The sequence below is a fragment of the Onychostruthus taczanowskii genome, unplaced genomic scaffold, assembly GCF_017590055.1.
Source record: "Onychostruthus taczanowskii isolate IOZ18803 unplaced genomic scaffold, ASM1759005v1 scaffold93, whole genome shotgun sequence".
Classification (NCBI taxonomy): domain Eukaryota; kingdom Metazoa; phylum Chordata; class Aves; order Passeriformes; family Passeridae; genus Onychostruthus; species Onychostruthus taczanowskii.
In genome coordinates this window covers 1,218,281-1,237,146 of record NW_024507324.1, presented here as the reverse complement: position 1 = coordinate 1,237,146, position 18,866 = coordinate 1,218,281, and the positions used below count along the sequence as shown (strand labels likewise).

Genomic DNA, 18,866 nt, shown 5'->3' with positions numbered 1-18,866 from the left:
ATTATTGCAGACTGTCATCTGGTTTATTTGGAGTGTGCTGTATCGCAGATAAACACACTGTTTAACTGCAGGTCAAGGTACGGAGTCATCCTGCCAGCAAATGCCTGAGATACATCAGATGGCACTGGCTTGGGGAGGGAGATGGACAGAGATCAAAGTTGTCACCAATATGGTACATCATAAAGGGGGAGAAAGGGGCACAACATAGTATTTTAAAATGTCATCACACAGCCTGCATTGAAAGCAGTGACCTGCAAGACTCTGAAGGATTAAGGACCCACACAATGCATGACAAAGTTCCAACCCACACCATCATGCAGCATCTCGGAGTGGTTTGGACACAACTTGGAGATGGGGCTGGAGAGGTTAAGACTGGTCAGAAGGCTGGAAGGGTCCAAGTTGGAGACTTCTTAAAAAATAGTTACAATTTAATACTGAAAATATCCCATTGTCAGAGAACACGCTTGATCTGGCGGATTTACGTAACAAAAGCTCACAGACTCAGAGTTTGGCATGAAATAAGTATAACCTTCTCCAAACAACTAAAAATAAATCTCTGTATATAAATATATAAGCCTGTGTTATCTGTTATTTTGACTGTGACTTGTTGAACACATATTAAAAGGGCATTGTTGTGATACAAGAGACATACTGGATCCTTTCACATTTTATAAAAAAACCAAACAAATCCAGATTAATTACAACTTGATTCAGCTTTGAATTCCCACGAGGGATGCCTTTAAAAGTTAAAACATGCTTTCACTGAAATGGCTTTCAAGGGAAAGTTACTTCGATCAGGAACAAAATAGTCATGTTGATTTGATTCATTATTGAAGAGTGGAACAGCATGCTTTATATTTGCCAGTTTTTCTATAATGTAAAAAATTTCTTTTGATTTTTATGTGTCATATAAAAACAACTGGTATATTTACTGCTCCAAAATGCAGATTTTTCAAGTACAATAAATTATATCAACATCCCATTTTCCCCCCTCACAGGGCATATGTAATTTTCTTTGACTGTGGCACACAATAAATATTATTGAAACATGCTATTATTTATTTTTTTAAAAAATAAAACCAATGCCAAAGAACCTGTATGAAAATAGATAAATGAATAAAAGAATGAAGTTGGGGGTTTTCAGGAAAAAAAAAGAATACAGAGAGGAATTGCAGCTTAAACTTTTTTTAATCAAAACTGATTTTATTGCTTTTTGCTTAATTAAACCTCTCAGAAGTGTGTGAAACATTGTTATACTCGAAAAATTGTTAATTTGTAAATCACAGGGACAAAAGGGCTCCACTGCAACTTTAAAGTTTCTGCGCACGTAAATGTCAATAGAGTGCCTTCTCCATCATCAGCACTAAATTCACATTGATGCCTCTTTTCTTCTCTGTATTGATCCTTCCATGAGAACGTAGATTTGTATCTGTTAATTAATGCGTCCTGAAACAGCGTTTGTATTAATCAGGCAGATAAGAAAAATTGGATGCCTGCACCCTCATGACAACCGTAAAAGTGCTGGCCCTGATAAAATCGTGGATGGACCTCAATAAAAAAGTTCCTCCTTCCACTCAATAAACTAATCATCCTGCTTTTAATTATTCGGTAGAAAGATGTGTGGAGATTGGAGAATGTGTAAATCTATTTACTAACAGCAGTGTCTGGGAGGGAGAATGGGGCTGTCACAGGACGGTGCTGCAGGCTACATTCTCTGTCCATCTGCTGCTGCAGAAAAACTGGTTCTTGAAAGCCAGCAAGGAACAGAAATGTTGGAGCTAATTGAAATCCGGAATTCCTCCCTATAACCTTTGAAATTATTATTTCTTCTCCATTTCCCTCTTATTTATTTTAATCACAGATGTGTTATTTTCCACTGTCACTTCTTTAAGGCTTTCCTGTTGTCATTGGATCAGGTTTTGTTGTTTTGTTTTTTGGGGGTTCGTTTTTGTTTTTTTTTTTGTTTTGTTTTGTTTGTTTGTTTTGGGTTTTGTTTTTTTTTTTTGTTGTTGTTGTTTTTTAAGGCATAGAGCTACGGTTCTATCACAGGACTCAAAAGACAGGAAGAGAAAATGAAAACAAATAAGGAGGGAGAGAAAAATGAGAGAGAGAGCACATGCAGCCAGTTTTATGTTTCATTTTTTATGGATGCCTGGTGGTTTGGATGTGGGCTTTTCTTTTTTATTATATTAGTTTTGCTGCTTAGTGCTTATAGAGAAAATCTTGTTTGGAGTAGATGCCTTGCAGATTTGCTAGTTTATGATATATTCTTGCATATCTGTAACTCTCGACATTAAAAACAGAAAAATGCATTTAAGTGTAATTGAACGCCAAAAAGAATGTTCTTACAGTGGGGAACCCTGTCAAAGGACATGTAAGCAACTCCATAAACAACTGAATGAAAGCCTCAGACATGTCTTAAGACCCTTTAAGAAAAGCTTGACTAATCCCCTTTGATGATTTTATTAAGTACTTGTGGTTGATGGTGCCAACTGGCAAACTGCTGCATTTCGAAGAGGCAGGATTTTCCTGGCCTCTCCCATATTGTTTCCAGCACCTAATGTGATTGGGATATTAGCAGTTTGATATAATAAATTAACAGGTACTATAAACAAGAGTCAAAAAGGTAAGGCGGCAAAGATGTTTGCCCTTAGTGATCCTATTAAGAGAGACAGCAGGGAGAGGGGGAAAAAAAGCCAAGCAAAAGTTAAATTCATTAAGAGGCATTTAATAAATGTTTGGTTGCCCTCAAAAAAAGGATGTTGTGATTGATTGCTATTCAGTTGGCACTTCAGTGTGCCACCCTGTTGTTTCAACAAGTGTAGCAGTGGCAGGCACCAGGACAGAAGTGATTAGTGTCTTTTCTGAGAAGGGTGAGTGTTACTTCTCTTTTCCCTGAAGTTAAAGTTCGAGAAGATTTTTTTTATTTTTCATCCCTACCTTAATTCTATTAAAACATCAGATTTTCCCTTTTAATAAAGTTTTCTATTTTTTCTCATAAATTATCCTTCTTTGATTGTGGTAGTGGTGGACAGAGTAGGCAGATCCCTGTTTCACAACATTAGGTTTTTACAACTAAGCACAAGTGTTTTGCAACAAAGAAGATACCATACAAATCGCAGATTGCCACTGCAATACCCCACAAATAAATATGATTTTTACAGGAAGAGCCTGCAAATTCTTGCTTATTTAAAACTTTTCTTTTGATTACAAAATGTTTCATTTTATTTTGATTTACTTTCCTGTGGTAGGATGGGGAGGAGAACACAAAAGCAGAAGAGAGAATAATAGAATGTGTGCATGTTTTGCCACAATGTGTATAAAAATAAATCAAAAAGAGGATTAGATTTCCAAATGTGCTTAATATTTTTCCTGTATTTTTATTTTTTTCATATTCAGGATTCTCCACTTTGTCTCTAGCTGACCAGATGAGCCTTCTGCAGAGTGCTTGGATGGAGATCTTGATTCTCGGTGTTGTATACCGGTCACTTTCTTTTGAGGATGAGCTTGTATATGCTGAAGATTATATTATGGATGAAGACCAGTCCAAATTGGCAGGCCTTCTTGACCTTAACAATGCCATACTGCAGCTGGTAAAGAAATACAAGAGCATGAAGCTGGAGAAAGAAGAATTTGTCACCCTCAAAGCTATAGCACTTGCTAATTCAGGTTAGCAGAGTGGCATGACAGTTGCTACATTTTTAATCTTTCTTTCTTTCTTTCTTTCTTTCTTTCTTTCTTTCTTTCTTTCTTTCTTTCTTTCTTTCTTTCTTTCTGTCTCTTTCTTAATATTTTCTGTGGGTTGGTTTAAAACAGGATTTTAGAATAAGAAATTGCTAATCAGATTTTACATCTAAAAGGCAACAAATAAAGCAGTTAAAACTAAGAACAATTTTCTGGTTCAAAGTAATTGTGGAATATGTTCCTAAGGGAGTGGAGAACATTCCACTGTATTATTTGGAGAGTGTTTTACAGGCAGAAGTCCCTTCAAATGAAAATAGGTGTTGTTCTCCTAAATCCATTTCATAATGCAGACAAGTCTAATCATTGCAATTAAAACAAAAGAAAGGATGCTGGAGAATATGCTACATATTTTCTCTTTAAAGGGAGCTACTGATTAATTTGATAGACTAAATTCGGGATATGGGAGGAGGGAGGAAATCCATATGGAATCTCACAAGGACCACACCTTACCTTATGGATCCTTTGCATTTATGAGAGTGCTTCTGCAAAAAATTATTACCTGTGCAGCAAGAGTTAAAAAAAATCTCAGAAGGATTTTTTTTCTGCATTTGAATTTAAAAGTGCTGAACCAGTGAATACTGTCAGATAAGTAAAAATCGTTTGTGCTTTGTTGTTTTTCTTTTTGTGTCTCCTTAATGCTTTATTGTGGTCTTAAGTCCCTTTTAGCATTTGCATAAAGTTCACGATAGATCCCTCTTTAATGACGTGCCGATCATTAGATACCTGTGTGTCAATAACATGCTCTGATGCTATGTTCCATTGACAGTCACACCGTGCCCCTCCATCTGCTTTTGTTTTGACCCTATCTTTGAACTTTATCTTGGTTGCTGGCCAGTAGTTTTCCCTTTAATTACAAGAAGGAAACTGTCAATAAAATCTGTTAAATGGGATGCAATGAGTGGCTTGAATGGGCGGACGGCTATTTGTTCAAATTCTGCAGCATTCAAGGTATTGACAGTTTGTTTTCTGGGGCCATATGTGACGATCAATCTCAGGCTGGGCTCAGCCGCGCTGAAAAATGAAAAACCAGATTGCTTTTGCTTACTTGTGGATGACGACTTGTGATTTGGCGAGGTCCTAGTGAGATGAGACCTTCTGCCCAAATTGCCCCCCTGAGAGCCAGGACGCGTGACTGTTTTTAGAAATAATTTTTTAATTGATTTTGTAATTAACAGTTCATCTACAATATTGATGCATGAATCCTTAGATTGATAGGAGGGAAATTGTTTTCAACAATGAAGTTGTACTTTCCTATTTATCTTTGTAATATGATTTAGCACTCTGCATTTTTAATTAGAAATATAATTCAAAAACATGCAAAGCCAAAATGATTATTAGTTTCTTTGTAAAATATTCTCCACCCCACTAACTCTGCCCTTAATTTTGGAATATTATCTTATTCCAGATTTAACAAAATACTGAAATGCCTCTCAAAGATCAAAATTATTCTTAATTGAAGAACTATTTATAATTTTAGACCATTGTAAATAGACACTTGAGGATGTTTTGCAGCTCCAGGAAGGTTATTTCTCAAAATTGGTCATGCTTAATGATCAGAGCAAGAAAGTTATCTGCAATTAGGAGTCTAAATGGAGAAGGGCTTTTGTATTTATTTAAATTTTGTAATTCAAAGACTGAATTAGAAATACTTCTGCAGTTTACTTGACCAAAAGGATGAGGCTAGCATAGACAGATATGATGTTAAATACCACTCCCACTTTTCCCCCCCCACCCCAAAAAAAAAAGAGGGAAAGATATGCAGTGTTTAAGTAATAATAAAAAATAACTGCTGCCAAAAAAAAGTTTAGTCATACACTGTGCATAGAGTGTATCAAAATCATCTGTAGCTTCATTAACTTCGCTGGAAATTACAACCAGGATAATGTCAGAGATAAATACAGTTCAGCATACTAAAATTCAGGGCACATTGAAGTGAAAACCTTTCCTTCCCTCATCTTCAAAGAGATAAAATTGCTGTTAAAAACTAGCCCAGCCACTGCACTGCCCCTTCAACAGTGTTTCAGATGCTGACATTCAGCATTTCAGCTTCAGGTTGTGCATGCAGCCGACACCAAACTTTTACCAGATGCAGCTACAGTAATCTGTAGGTGTAAAATAGCACCTGCAGAATTACAGCCCATCAGTGGATATCAGGCCCTTAGTGTTTCAGTTTACAAATGTTATTAAAATAAAATTTAAGTTGGATTAAATCTTTTTGTCTTTTTTTAAACGGACAAAAGCAGAACAGCTTATTTTCATGTAACTAGGAACTTGGTTAATGAAAATATAGCTATATAAAAAAACCAAAATGCCATTAGAAAATCAACCAGTAGCAATTCACATTTTAATATATTTTTATTGCTACTTCTGCTTTCTTTAGTTTTTCAGTTTAAAATATATTAGCCTTTTTATAGCTGTGGAGAGTATAATAAGAAATCTTGGGTGTTTCAGATTTTTTTGCCATATCCACACTGTCTAGAAAGATTCCCAGGTTGACTCTGCTGTAAACACTTGACAAAGATGGTTCTATAGCTTCGTATCTGTGTTAGTGATTTATGATACAGTGTCATAGTACTTTCCCTGCTGGTGTTAGGAGGCAGGAAAAAGAAATTGTAGATTGTCTTCATATCGATTGTATTTTGTTTGAATAAATACCACAAGCTTTGTTTTGGCCAAAAAATCTCAGTAGCGTGAGCATTGAAACACACGCTTTTCTTTAGGTCTACAGATCCCATTTGTGCAGTGCTGGATGTGAGATAATCCTGCCATTTGGTCCCTAAAAGGTGGGGAGGAGTAGCAGTTTTTCAGGGAGATTCTCTGACAGACACTATCAAATGTTCCCTGTGCAGGGCTGGCAATGCCACACCAACTTCCATAAATTTCCAGAAATGCAAGATGTGGCTACGCTGTAGATTGTCACTCATTTCAAACTTGAGTGCAAATAGACTCTGGGGAGTTTAAATACACATATAAGAGCACAATACTGAAATGTATAGACATTTCAGTTGTGTACGTTAAGTCTGTACAGGCATGATTTCAACAGTTACATTTAATATGTAAATATGGAATTTATCAGGCTAGATTTGAGCATCTGCATTGATTTGATAGTAATTAACACAGCCTTCACACTTCAGAGAAGTCACTCTTTCCTTGTCATTGTCCTTGTCCTGCTGGTGTCACGAGTTCCTCTCTTCTTTCCCTGCCTTCTGTACGCAAAAGCCAGGAGGTACCTGGAAGCTGTGGGACGCGGCTGCCCCATGTTCTGCCTCACACCGCCCAAATGAGGCGAGCTGGCACCAAGGAGCACTTTGTTTACCCACGCAGAAAATCAACTTTGAATGGTTTCCAAAACATGCATGTACCAATTACTTCCTCGTGTGTAAGGGAAGGTGAAATATTTACAAAATATGCTTAAGTGTACACAAGTGCAGGCACGTGCACGGGAATGTTCCGGCACAGAAAAGATGAGCTGCTCATGTTTTCCTTGCTCTCATGCGTGTTCCCTTGTATTGATTAGGGTAATACTAAACAGGGAGTCGCAGGTGAGCAGTTTTTTGAAATTGCCTAATCAGTAAGGACTAAATTGGGCCTCCAGGCCAAATGTTGCAGAAGAGCTTAGGAGTCACAACTGAGACCAGAGTTATAAGAGAAGCTCCAATCCCATCTAAGACCTAAGGAACTGGAATGTCAGAATACGTCAGTGCATTTGACAATCTGATCTCTGTGCATCTGCTTAATAGGCTGCTGGCATCTTGAAAAACCTGACCCAAATGTGGGTACTAGGCACTTAGAGGTACAGCCATATGCACTATTGAAAATTTAATCTTAAATGCTAATACTGTCTGTGTAGCATGTACCACGAGAAGGAGAAGAGGACTTCTGCTCACCCTTACATTTCTGGTCTTTTTCAGTACAGAAGGCATGTGAACCAAAAAGTAGCTTGTGCATTTTAGCATAATGAAGCGCACATCAATATTGGTGCCAGTAAAGTTACGCTATCATCTCATCCTGTTAAAAAATTAGTAAGTTCTTATAAGTTTTTTAGCTTTCCAGACACATTGTACTCAGAGCACTAGGCTATCACCATTATATGATATTATCATAATAGAAATTAATTGGTAGAGCCCAGTAAATCACTTACTCCACAGGACATCATCTTTATTCCCAGTGCATGTCACAACATGCTGCATTCCATTTCTAATAATGTTTTTCATTTTGTTTTCTACAGTCATCTTGTTAGTGTAGGAATTCATGATTAAGACATATCTGTCTTGACTGGACAAATACACAGATGTATATATACACAGACACACATAGTTGTGTGTTAAGGGTTTGTTACCAGTCTTTGTTTTGACAAATATAAATAGCAAGGTCTTAACTCTTTTATGTAGTTTTGTATAGAGAATAGTACACCACAGAAACAAATTTTTAGAAAAGGAAGTCACCACCATAGTCAGAGTTTTCATGTTGCTTGCAAACAGTTTGTTTGTCATATTCCATTTTCATGTAATCAAATAGATGATACCAAAATTCTTGGGAAAAATAAATAACTCTGTTACCAGTTGCTTAATGCTGGCATTAGGAAATGGCAGCTGAGTTGATCAGTGGTTAATTAATGTTTGATCAGTGGTTAATCATATTTTTTTTCTTTTTTTCTGGAAGCTACTCATAGTAACTGAGTAACTTAAACCTATTCCTCACTTAGGGAATAAGCAGGCAGTATTTACCTGTTAGTAGCATGAGAGTCACAAAGGGCAGGAAACGAGGCCAAACTTAGTTGCCCTCAATGGTAATTGTGGTAATTTCTCACATCTTATAGTGAATAAAAAGTACTTGGAAGTCTTCATTCAACATTTTTTTTAAGTTGGTGTCTCACCCCCAGCTCTGTCATTTGAGTTCCCTTTTTTCCAGGCTTTTATTAGCCTTATAGTGTAGGGTCTTGAGCCACTTCATAGTGTGCTGTTTGTTCTGCTTTGCAGCAAATATTTCTGTGTTTATTGCCCTTGCTACCTCTCCTAGTGGAAAGTAAGCCATTTCAGGAATGAAAGAGAAAATACTGGTTTACTATGTTTTAACTTGCTTGTGCCAATGGTTTTAGTTCACTGCTAATCCAGTTAGCCCCTGAAATGAAGTCCCCATTCTATGAAGTAATTCCTTTTCTTACTATGCCTTTATTTCCTACTGTGTTTTAAAAACTGTTTTGAGGCTTCAGTTTTTATCTCTTCTGAAAAGTAGGCCAAACCAGGGCAATCCAGACTAAGGCCTCAGTCACTAAAATCAATCACACAAGCCTTTGTTTTCGGTTTTCACTGCCTGTAATTCCTATGGACAAGGAATTTTTAATTTATTCCTCTTTCATTTTCAGCATCTCTTCCGATTGAAGTGTCCATTTCCAATAGAATATTCCAGATGTCAGACCATTTTTGCCATATTCTGTTGTCAGGAAATATTCTGTTTGCCTCTGTGCTTGTCTTAGTCTAACCATGCAAATCCCAGCAAACAGTTCTGCTCAGGAAAAACAGGCAGGTCAAAATGAAGTATATTTGTTTACCCAACACAGGAAAGACCAAAGTAAGTGTCTGTGGTAACTTCAGCTCTGGATGGAAAAAGGACAGGAATTCTTGTTGATTGAGGAAACCAAGAACCTGGTTTGGTTTGTGATTGGCCATTTCCATGGGTTGCCTCTATCTTAAGCAGTATGCTTTTCAAAATGTCACTGTGTTGTGTTTCTCATAAAAATGTACAGAAACACAATGTGGGCAAGCACTTTGTGTCCTTATGCAAATCTGGCATATGTTTCAGGGGGAGAGGAAGGGATTCTGTAGTTCTGAGAACAATTCACCCATTAATAAACACTCAGTGGGTTTTGTGGGATTTTTGGATTAGCAGTACAACCTAGATAAAAAATCTCTTTTATTTGAGACATAACACAGATTAGGATTTTTTTCATCCTTACATAAAGCAAAAACATTTTGCTTTTTGTTCTTAATCGTGATCTCATCCAGTTCTTCCAGGATCCTACAGCTTTCTAAAGGGATTTCTCCAGATTGAGTTTGTGAACTGCTCAGCTGTATGGAATCAGAAACATCACAGCAGTTGCTGTATTTCAAGTATTTACTGGTATCTACTTCTCCAGTGTGGTTTGCCAGCATCTTAATATGTGTATTCAGTGCTGTATGCTCCCTGCTGCTTGATTCACTGTCCTATTTTCTTTTTGCTGTCTGAATTTTCTGACATGAAGAAACACTTCACTTAAGACCTCTGGTTTTCTTCCACTTCTGAGTGATGTTATATACGAAATATATAGATACCAGCCTTTAACTTCCCTCAAAGCAGGGTTTTGAGAGATTTCCTTGCCCTTAGTTCAGGTGCTTTCCCATTTTTTGCTAGTTGTCCCCCTTTGTGATGTGTTCTAATTGATTCCTGGGTGGCTGGATGTTTGTTTGCTGCATTTGAGATGAAGCTTGAATTTTAAATGAGGTAGATTGTAATCTGAGTTTCTGTCTGGACCTTGTGGTGTTTTTCTTGAATGAGAACTCCCAGTTTTCTCCTATTTCTGTGCAATGATCTGATCAATCAACTGATCAGAAGAGGTACAATTCTATTTTCCCAAACTGTGATGGTGAAAGAAGGCATTTGCAAGGATAGAATGAGATTCTCCAAGCAGAGCTCAATGAGTCCATGTCCTCATTTGTTGATCTCACTCTCTCCCATGGCAGCTTTGATCAGGAACTTCTTCCTTCCAGGGAAATCTCTTGTACTCAGCAACTGTATCAACAAGTCTTGTGTTTGTCTGTCTTCAGTTTTACCAGCCTGGGATCATGTTTTTGCAGGGCATTTACTGTCAAATTCTGCTGTCTTTCAAATGACACTTTGAAATTACCCTTTTTTATTTCATTATTTATACAGGCACTGGTTTTTAAGTGTGTTACATCTGGCTATAGGTTTCCTCTGGATATTACCTGTGTGGGACGTTGTAATTGTTAATTATTCAGACTGGCTGCAAAACCACTTAAAAAAACCTCCAAACCAGCCCATAAACAAAAAGGTTTTTCATGGTATACGAAGAATATTCAAACTCACTTACAATTCAATTTCATGTTTTCGGTGGAATTCTTTCTTTATTTCTAGACTGTCACACAAATTGTCTGTGTTTCCTTAAATTATATTGGTTCTCGATGACATTGCTGAGGATTGTGTTTATCCCAATATGTGAGCAATATTTAGCAATGAGTTAGCCTGCTCTGAATTCACTTCTGTATCTGCCAGTCTGTAGTTACTGAAAAAATTTCTCTCTTTTATTTTTCCTTTTCTTTTCCCCTTGGCTAGTTCAACATTTTCAACCATTTTCCGTATTTTCAAAGGCTTACACCTGAGGGATTAAGATCTACATTCGTTTAATATCATGAATAAAGTGGAAGTTCCAGACTGCAAGGCTAAAACTTAAGGAAGGATTTTTGTAGAGATTAATATTTTCCTGAGCAATCTGCAAGCTGAATCATGGTCTAATTAAATAGCACAGATTTATTGAGTTTGCATTTAAACATTGGCAGACCCTAGAATGAGTACAGCTGAAATGAGTTTGAATCTTCTCTGTAAATGGGGAGTTAAATTATCACAGTAATTTGATTACATAATTTTTAAATCTTTCAAGCTAAATCACCATTTTAAAAGAACAGTTTGAAGTCTTAATCACCACTGGAAGTGCCCCTCTCTGTGCTGTTTTTTCTTACCCCATTCCTTGTGACCAAATCTGTTCCCCAGGGCACAGTTTCCTGAACTGCTCCATGAGCCACCATTTGTGGGAGGCAAGCTGGCAGGGCACGTTCTTTCCAGCTATTAAATTAATTTCAAAGACAGCAAGAAATACATTAAATGCTTTAGTACTATTACTTCTCCATGTAAATACTTGCCCTGTTTACCAGAGGGATGGTACACAATCACCCCTGCAAGGAGGAGGTAAGAGCCCTTGTGTTTGGATATTTTTCACACGGTGGAAGAGTTTCAAAGCATGAAATGTAGTAGCTGTGTCAGAGGGCAGGTTTTGATTCCTTTCTGGGGGGTGTTCTCTTCTTTTTCCTCCTCACTCACTTTCATTATAAGAAATATGTAGAGTGTAGATATTCCTAACACTGCAGGCCAAATTGCTCTTCGAACTGCAGAGTTAAACATCTTAGGCAAGTTTCACCTCTGTGTGAAAAATACATTTAGTCTGGATTCTAGCCACCTATTGGCAAACTTATGGTCACTGCTACAAATACTGATTCTGGGCAAAACCAGACCAGTTGTGTAAAGGGTTAAAAACTAAACCTTTATAGTCACATTCTCAAGAAAGACCTGTCTCTTTATGCAGCATGGTGTAAAAAAGCCCCAAAAATGTAATGAGAACAGTCAGTCTCTGACTCATCAAGGATTTGTTGCAAGATAAAATGCTCCTATTTGGCCTCCCAGCAAATCTGTCCTTGGCACTGTGGATCTGGGGAGAGGAGGAAAAGATGTGTATTTTCTGCACAAACAGCACATGGTTTGTGGAAAAATTACTTGGAGTAGGAGATCCTGTGTTCTGTAGCACAGCAGTGAATATCCAAGGAGTTGGTAAAGAGTTAGGGAGTAAAGACAACAGTGTTTTTGGAGATTGCATCCCAAATTAAGCCTGGTGGCTGGACCCTGTGCTTAAGACATCAGTCATGTCTGTGTGTGTGTGTTAGCATGTCTGTATCGATTACATCTGTTTGTAGGACACAGAATTCAGGGCTTTTCTCTTATTGACACAGAATTACTGAATAGAATTACCATATTAGAAAACTATCAAAAATGTATGGATTCAGGGAATGGTCTCACATTAATTAGAACTAAATTTTGCTAGAAGTAATATTTGCCTGTCATCTTTTTCAAAATTTTGTAGCCTTCTTTATCCCTAAGAGAGAAATTTCTGTGTCTGTGCTTTCAGCACAGTGCACCTTGATGTGCAGCATCACATCTCAGCGGCATATGTCTTAGCTGCATGCTTCTTAGAGCATGTATTCACTAAGACTCAGAATTATTAAACATATAAAATTCCCATAGGACTCCATTATGTGTAATTAACAGATAAACTGTCATCAGAATCAATAAAACATGCTAAAGGATCCAAACTTGTATATAATTGTCTGTTTTAGAACTGTAACTTTTTTTTTTTCTTTTCAATTTGTTGTGACAATAAGAGCTGGAACATTTTTGTTAACCTGTTACTTACGGGTTTATGTTTCAGTTTACATGTTTGTATTTGAAAGGAGACAGGTATTTACTATCTGGCCTAATTATCTGAGGAAACAGTTGCATGTCAGCTTTTAGGAAATGAATCTTAGATGCATCTTAATTCTCTGAATGTAATTCAGATATTTGAAGCACGTGCAAAAGTTGATGTTTAATCATCAACAGGGTAAAACACGAGGCTCTGTCAAATACTGATCCAGAGCATCAGACTGCTGGTTACAGGTCATGTAAAAAATAGTGGAAGTGGGTTCTTCACCATCCAGCTCCTCAGTTGTTATTCTGTCGGTGAACAGGGGCTTCATTCCAAACCCAAAAATTAGGATGCAGAGCAATGTTACGCTAAGTAGAGTTTTGGAGGATGAACTTTAATTGTGCCGTGTCCCAGTTTCCCCCTGAGCAATGCATGCACAGTGTGGCCTGTCCCTGGGGCTTGTACCCCCTTGCAGCAGTTGTATTTTCATGTGGTGCTTTATTGGCTCTGTAAGTCTGTTGACCATCCCAATTTTGGTAGCTGATAGGGGCTGCTTGGTGGCCTCTTTCACCCACGACTGTTTTTCCTTACTTGCATTCCCCTCACTTTGGACCACATCAGGGTTTCTTTGGCATTTATGAGTACATAAAAGTCAGAGAATTAGGGCTGCTCACCCAAAGTAATCTCAGCATGGTCCAGTAACTGCGTGTTCTCAGGGACATCTTCACTTTCTGTATCTATCCAGCTGAGGGGGTTACAGTTATTTCAGTTAGATATTTTCTCTTTATTTCACACTTCCATTGCTTTAATCTCTTCAGGTCATGAAGCAGTTTAGTTTAGTTCCTGGTGTGTGTTGCGTCTAGGCCTGTCACTCAATACTTACACCACCAAGGCATCTCACCTGCAAAGGTGCAGGGCAAGGTGTTTGCTTTAAGTCTTTTATAAAAAATGCAAAACCCCAACACTAACAAGATAAATCGCTGTCTATGGGGGTGGGAGAGAAGGATTACACCTTGTAGGAGATGTTAGCTTCACTGAACAAAAGCTGTTCAGGAACATGCTAAGTGTTGCCTGTCTGTCTGAATATGCCTGAGGGAGAAAAAATTTGCTGAACCTATCAGGTGATGGTGACGTCCATGGCTTCCAAGTGGGCAGCCTGACACAGAATTTTGCTGAGCTTTTCCACAGTAGAGCATCCTTGCTTTATCCTTGCTTCCCTGATAGAATGCAGCCTTTCACTCCTTCAGCCCCTTGGCACTGTCATTCCTTCAAAGCAGTAACCCTACAGATGGTGTGGGGAGCACCAAGGGTGACTGTTTCACTTGTTTGAGGAAGACAAGGAGAAGAATTACTTACCCAAGAGTTAATTGTACGTTTGTAGTTCCTCAGCATTTCAATACACTTTCCTAAAGGTCAATACAGAAATTAATGGGTAATTATCTTTCCTCTTTGTGAAAGACGATGGGCAGAACCAGTGAAAGTGTTGTTATCAAACTCCTGGCACACCAGACTGAAACCTCCTGTTGCTCCTTTGTTTTGCAGACTCAATGCACATAGAGGATGTTGAGGCAGTGCAGAAACTTCAGGACGTCTTACATGAGGCTCTGCAGGATTACGAGGCTGGGCAGCACATGGAAGATCCTCGTCGTGCAGGCAAGATGTTGATGACTCTCCCGCTTCTGAGACAAACCTCCACCAAGGCTGTGCAGCATTTCTACAACATCAAACTGGAAGGCAAAGTCCCCATGCACAAACTTTTTTTGGAAATGCTGGAGGCCAAGGTCTGACTAAAGCATCATGGGCTTCCCCATCATGCACGTTTTAAAAAAAAAAAAAAAAAAAGAAAAAAAAAAAAGGGAATATAAACAGGATAAATGGCAAAGAAACTTAGTGTTTAATTAAGGAAAAAATGACTAAATGACTGCACTGATATTTAGCAGCAAGACTGTGAAGCAGCTTTCAACTTTTTCTTCTGTGTCTTTCTGATGCAGTTTTTTCTTTTCCTTTTCCTTTTCTCCCTTTTCCTTTCTGTTCTTTCCTTTCCTTTTTTCCTTTTCCTCTTTTTGTTTCTTTTTGTTTTTCCTTTGCTGCTGAACTTTTTAAAAGAGGTCTCTAATTGAAGAGAGATGGAAGCCAGGCCTGCCAAAGGATGGAAATCCATAATATGGATGCCAGTGAACTTATTATGAACCATAATGTCCCCAATGACAAAGGAATCAAAGAGAGAAGCACCGTACCTAGCAGTACAGTACAACATGATGAACTGACTGAATGCAGTATTAGATTTCATAGGAGCAGTCTCTAATTAGACGACTAAAGCGACGATGCATCGGCTGCTTCTTATCATTGCATTTTCCATCTAGATCAGTTACAGCCATTTGATTCCTTAATTGTTTTTTCAAGTCTTCCAGATATTTCTTAGGTTAGCTACGATGTAACTTTTTCAGGGAATAGTTTAAGCTTTATTCATTCATGCAATACTAAAGAGAAAGAAATACTGCATTTTTGTGCTGGCTTGAACAATGATGAACAATAATGAAGGACAAATGAATCCTGAAGGAAGATTTTTTTAAATGTTTTGTTTCTTCTTACTAATGAAGATTTTTTTGTACCAGCTTTACCAGTTTTCAGCCATTTATTAATGTGGGAATTTATCTTACTAAAGCAATAGTCGAAGGGAAGGTGCATATTATCACGGATGCAATTTATGTTGTGTGCCAGTCTGGTCCAAAACATCCAGTTTCTTAACATGAGCTCCAATTTATAACTAAATGTTCACTGACTCAAAGGATTAGATTACACCTGCAGTATATCCGAGTAGTCTACTATATAGTCTACTATATCCATGTCAAATATCAATCCGTAATGGTGTTAGGAGACAGCGACTGCGGGGGGGGCGCCGTCGCCGAGTGATTTCTAGCTGCTTCAGTTGCAAATGAACGAGATACTACTGCCTGTTTGCAAAATTGTAACCTCAGACGCAGAAAAACTCTATGAACCAATAGTAGCTTAGAGGCGGTGAGGCAAATGCTGCCGTTTGCAAAATTAAGAAATCAGAGTAGTAGACTTCTGACCAAATTGAAGAATTTAACACTTCTGTACCTTACTTATTGATTTAGATTTTCGTTTGTAAATGGCGATCCTTAACAAGTAGCTAAACCAGTATATGTGCTTTTCAACCAGTATTGTCACAGCATGAAAGTCAGTCAGTTTCAAGACTGTTACGAGGTGTAATCTAATGTATAAACCGATTAGATGCCCCCAGAAAACTACAGTCGCTAAATAACCAATAAACAATAACCTCCATCAAATGCTATACCAATGTACCAGTGTTAGTAGCTGCTCCCTGTACTATGTGAACATCCTTATTCTATGTACACAGATGTAATTAAAATTGTAATCCTAACAAACAAAAGAAATGTAGTTCAGCTTTTCAATGTTTCATGTTTGCTGTGCTTTTCTGAATTTTTATGTTGCATTCAAAGACTGTTGTCTTGTTCTTCTTGTGGTGTTTGGATTCTTGTGGTGTGTGCTTATAGACACAGGGTAGAATTAGAGACAATATTGGATGTACAATTCCTCAGGAGATTACAGTAGTATATTCTATTCCTTACCGGTAATAAAGTTCTTCCTAGTAATAATTAAGAGATCGAAACTCCAAACAAATACTCGTTATGAACAGATACACACTGAAATCATAATATTTTCAAAACAAGGGATAATTTCTGTAACAGTTTATTATAGAATACCAATGTATAGCTTAGAAATAAAACTTTGAATATTTCAAGATTATAGATAAGTCTAATTTTTAAATGCTGTAAATATAGCTTTTATTCAATCATCTCTCAGATGTTGTTATTAACTTGCTCTGTGTTGTTGCAAAACTTTTTTGGTGCGGACAAGTTTCCAAAACTATTGCTACGTTGTGTGCTTTAAACAAAATAACAATGGGCCCATGCTCTCTCGGGCCTCATGCTAGGAAAAAGAAAAAAAAACTGTGTATCTATCATTAGCTATATGGGACTATATTGTAGATTGTGTTTTCTCAGTAGAGAAGTGACTGTAGTGTGATTCTAGGTAAATCATCATTAGCAATTCATTCAGATGGTCAATAACTTGAAATTTATAGCTGTGATAGGAGTTCAGAAATTGGCACATCCCTTTTGAAAAATGTCAAAAAAAATAATACAACTCCTGGGAAAAAGGTGCTGATTCTATAAGATTAGTTATATATGTAAGAGTGCAAAAAAAAAAGTTTATTTTCCAGAAATTTTGTGCAGGGTTTAAGTTGCTACTGTTCAAGTACACTATATATATATAAATATATAATATAAATATTGTTTTTGCTGTATCACATTAAAGAACTTGGGCTTCAGGGTCAAAAGCCAATCAACTAGAAGTATACAAAAAACACAAAAAATGGAGATGTGTTAAAGGCACACGGTGCAAACTTTAGTTTTCATTTTCCGTAATTTTTTGGAGCTGCAAAAGAACAAGTATCTCAAGACTGTAAAACCGTTACCTGAAACTTAGCTAAAAAAAGTGCACGGGCTTTATAATATTGTTCATCTTAAACCTTGCTGGAGAAGAGTTCTTTCAAGACCACTTACTTAATGTGAAGTGTTGGGAAAATTTCAAAGGGTGTATGTTTTAGCCATAACAATTTAATTTCTATTTTTGCTTCATTTTTTAATTTTTTTCTTATTTAAAGCAATATGATTGTGTAACTCCCAGAAGTTACACATTTGTTTCAATCAGATCAGATTGTTGTATTTATTCCACTATTTTGCATTTAAATGATAACATAAAAAGATATAAAAAATTAAAACTGCTATTTTTCTTATAGAAGAGAAAATAGGTGTTGGTGATTGTATTTTAATTATTTAAGCGTCTCTGTTTACCTGCCTAGGAAAACATTTTACGGCAGTCTTATTGTGCAAAGATCGTAAAAGGACAAAAAAAATTAAACTGCTTATAATAATCCAGGAGTTGCATAATAGCCAGTAGTTAAAAACCGAAACAAAACAACAAATGAAAACAAACATGTCTATAGCTGTAGATGGGCTTCACATCTGTATAGCAATCAACTGTATATTTTTGTGATGTGTATCATACCGTGTGCTCCAACCAATGTCCATTTGTGTAAATGTATTTATTTTATATTGTATATATTGTTAAATGCAAAAAGGAGATATGATTCTGTAACTCCAATCAGTTCAGATGTGTAACTCAAATTATTATGCCTTTCAGGATGATGGTAGAGCAATATTAAACAAGCTTCCACTTTTGATCGCTTTTATTTTATTTTTTGTGTTGTGGGATTTTTTCCTTTTGTTTTCTTTTTTGGAGGAGGAAAACAGAACAATTAGTGCTGCCTTTTGTTACTTCCATTCAAAACAGAGCCAGCATTTGCAGTTCTCCCTTAAAGTACAATATGAGTGTAAATAAATGCTATATAAAGCCATGTCAGAATGAATTCCAGTGTGGTACAAGACATTTTGCATACTCTTAAATATGCAAAATGTCTCATAGCACATTAGAATTCAGGCTGACAGGCCTTTATATAGCACTTATTTAATCTTAAAGCATCTACACATCAACCTGAATTACTCAAAACCATTGCCTCTCTGTCAATGTCTTCAAAGAAAACTTTCCCACTATTTTAAGATCACATTAATATCATATAGAAGTAGTTTTTTGCTTTCTCCATCAAGAACTGAGTCTATCATTCATTTCCTACTGCAGGAGACTCCTTTAATGTGTTCTGAGTAAAAATAAAAAATAAATTAAGAAAAAAACCCTGTATTATTTGATCCAGTGTTGCTGAATGGAAGTAAAGGGTCCCCAGAGCGGTGATACAGACTGGTGTGAGCGAAGGTCCCCGAACGCTGTCGGG

General features: G+C 37.1%; 1 protein-coding gene across 22 annotated transcripts in view; it reads left to right on the top strand.

Annotated features, from left to right (window-relative positions):
* The window catches only part of ESRRG (estrogen related receptor gamma), a 371,041-nt gene extending 352,783 nt beyond the window's left edge, over positions 1 to 18,258 (top strand). For all 22 annotated transcript variants that reach the window (XM_041426700.1, XM_041426704.1, XM_041426712.1 and 19 more), the window contains 2 exons: positions 3,400 to 3,669; positions 14,513 to 18,258. In XM_041426700.1, coding sequence (XP_041282634.1) covers positions 3,400 to 3,669; positions 14,513 to 14,757 — 515 coding nt within the window. In that variant the 3' untranslated portion in view covers positions 14,758 to 18,258. The remainder of the gene's footprint in view (positions 1 to 3,399; positions 3,670 to 14,512) is intronic.
* Positions 18,259 to 18,866: the final 608 nt, after the last annotated feature.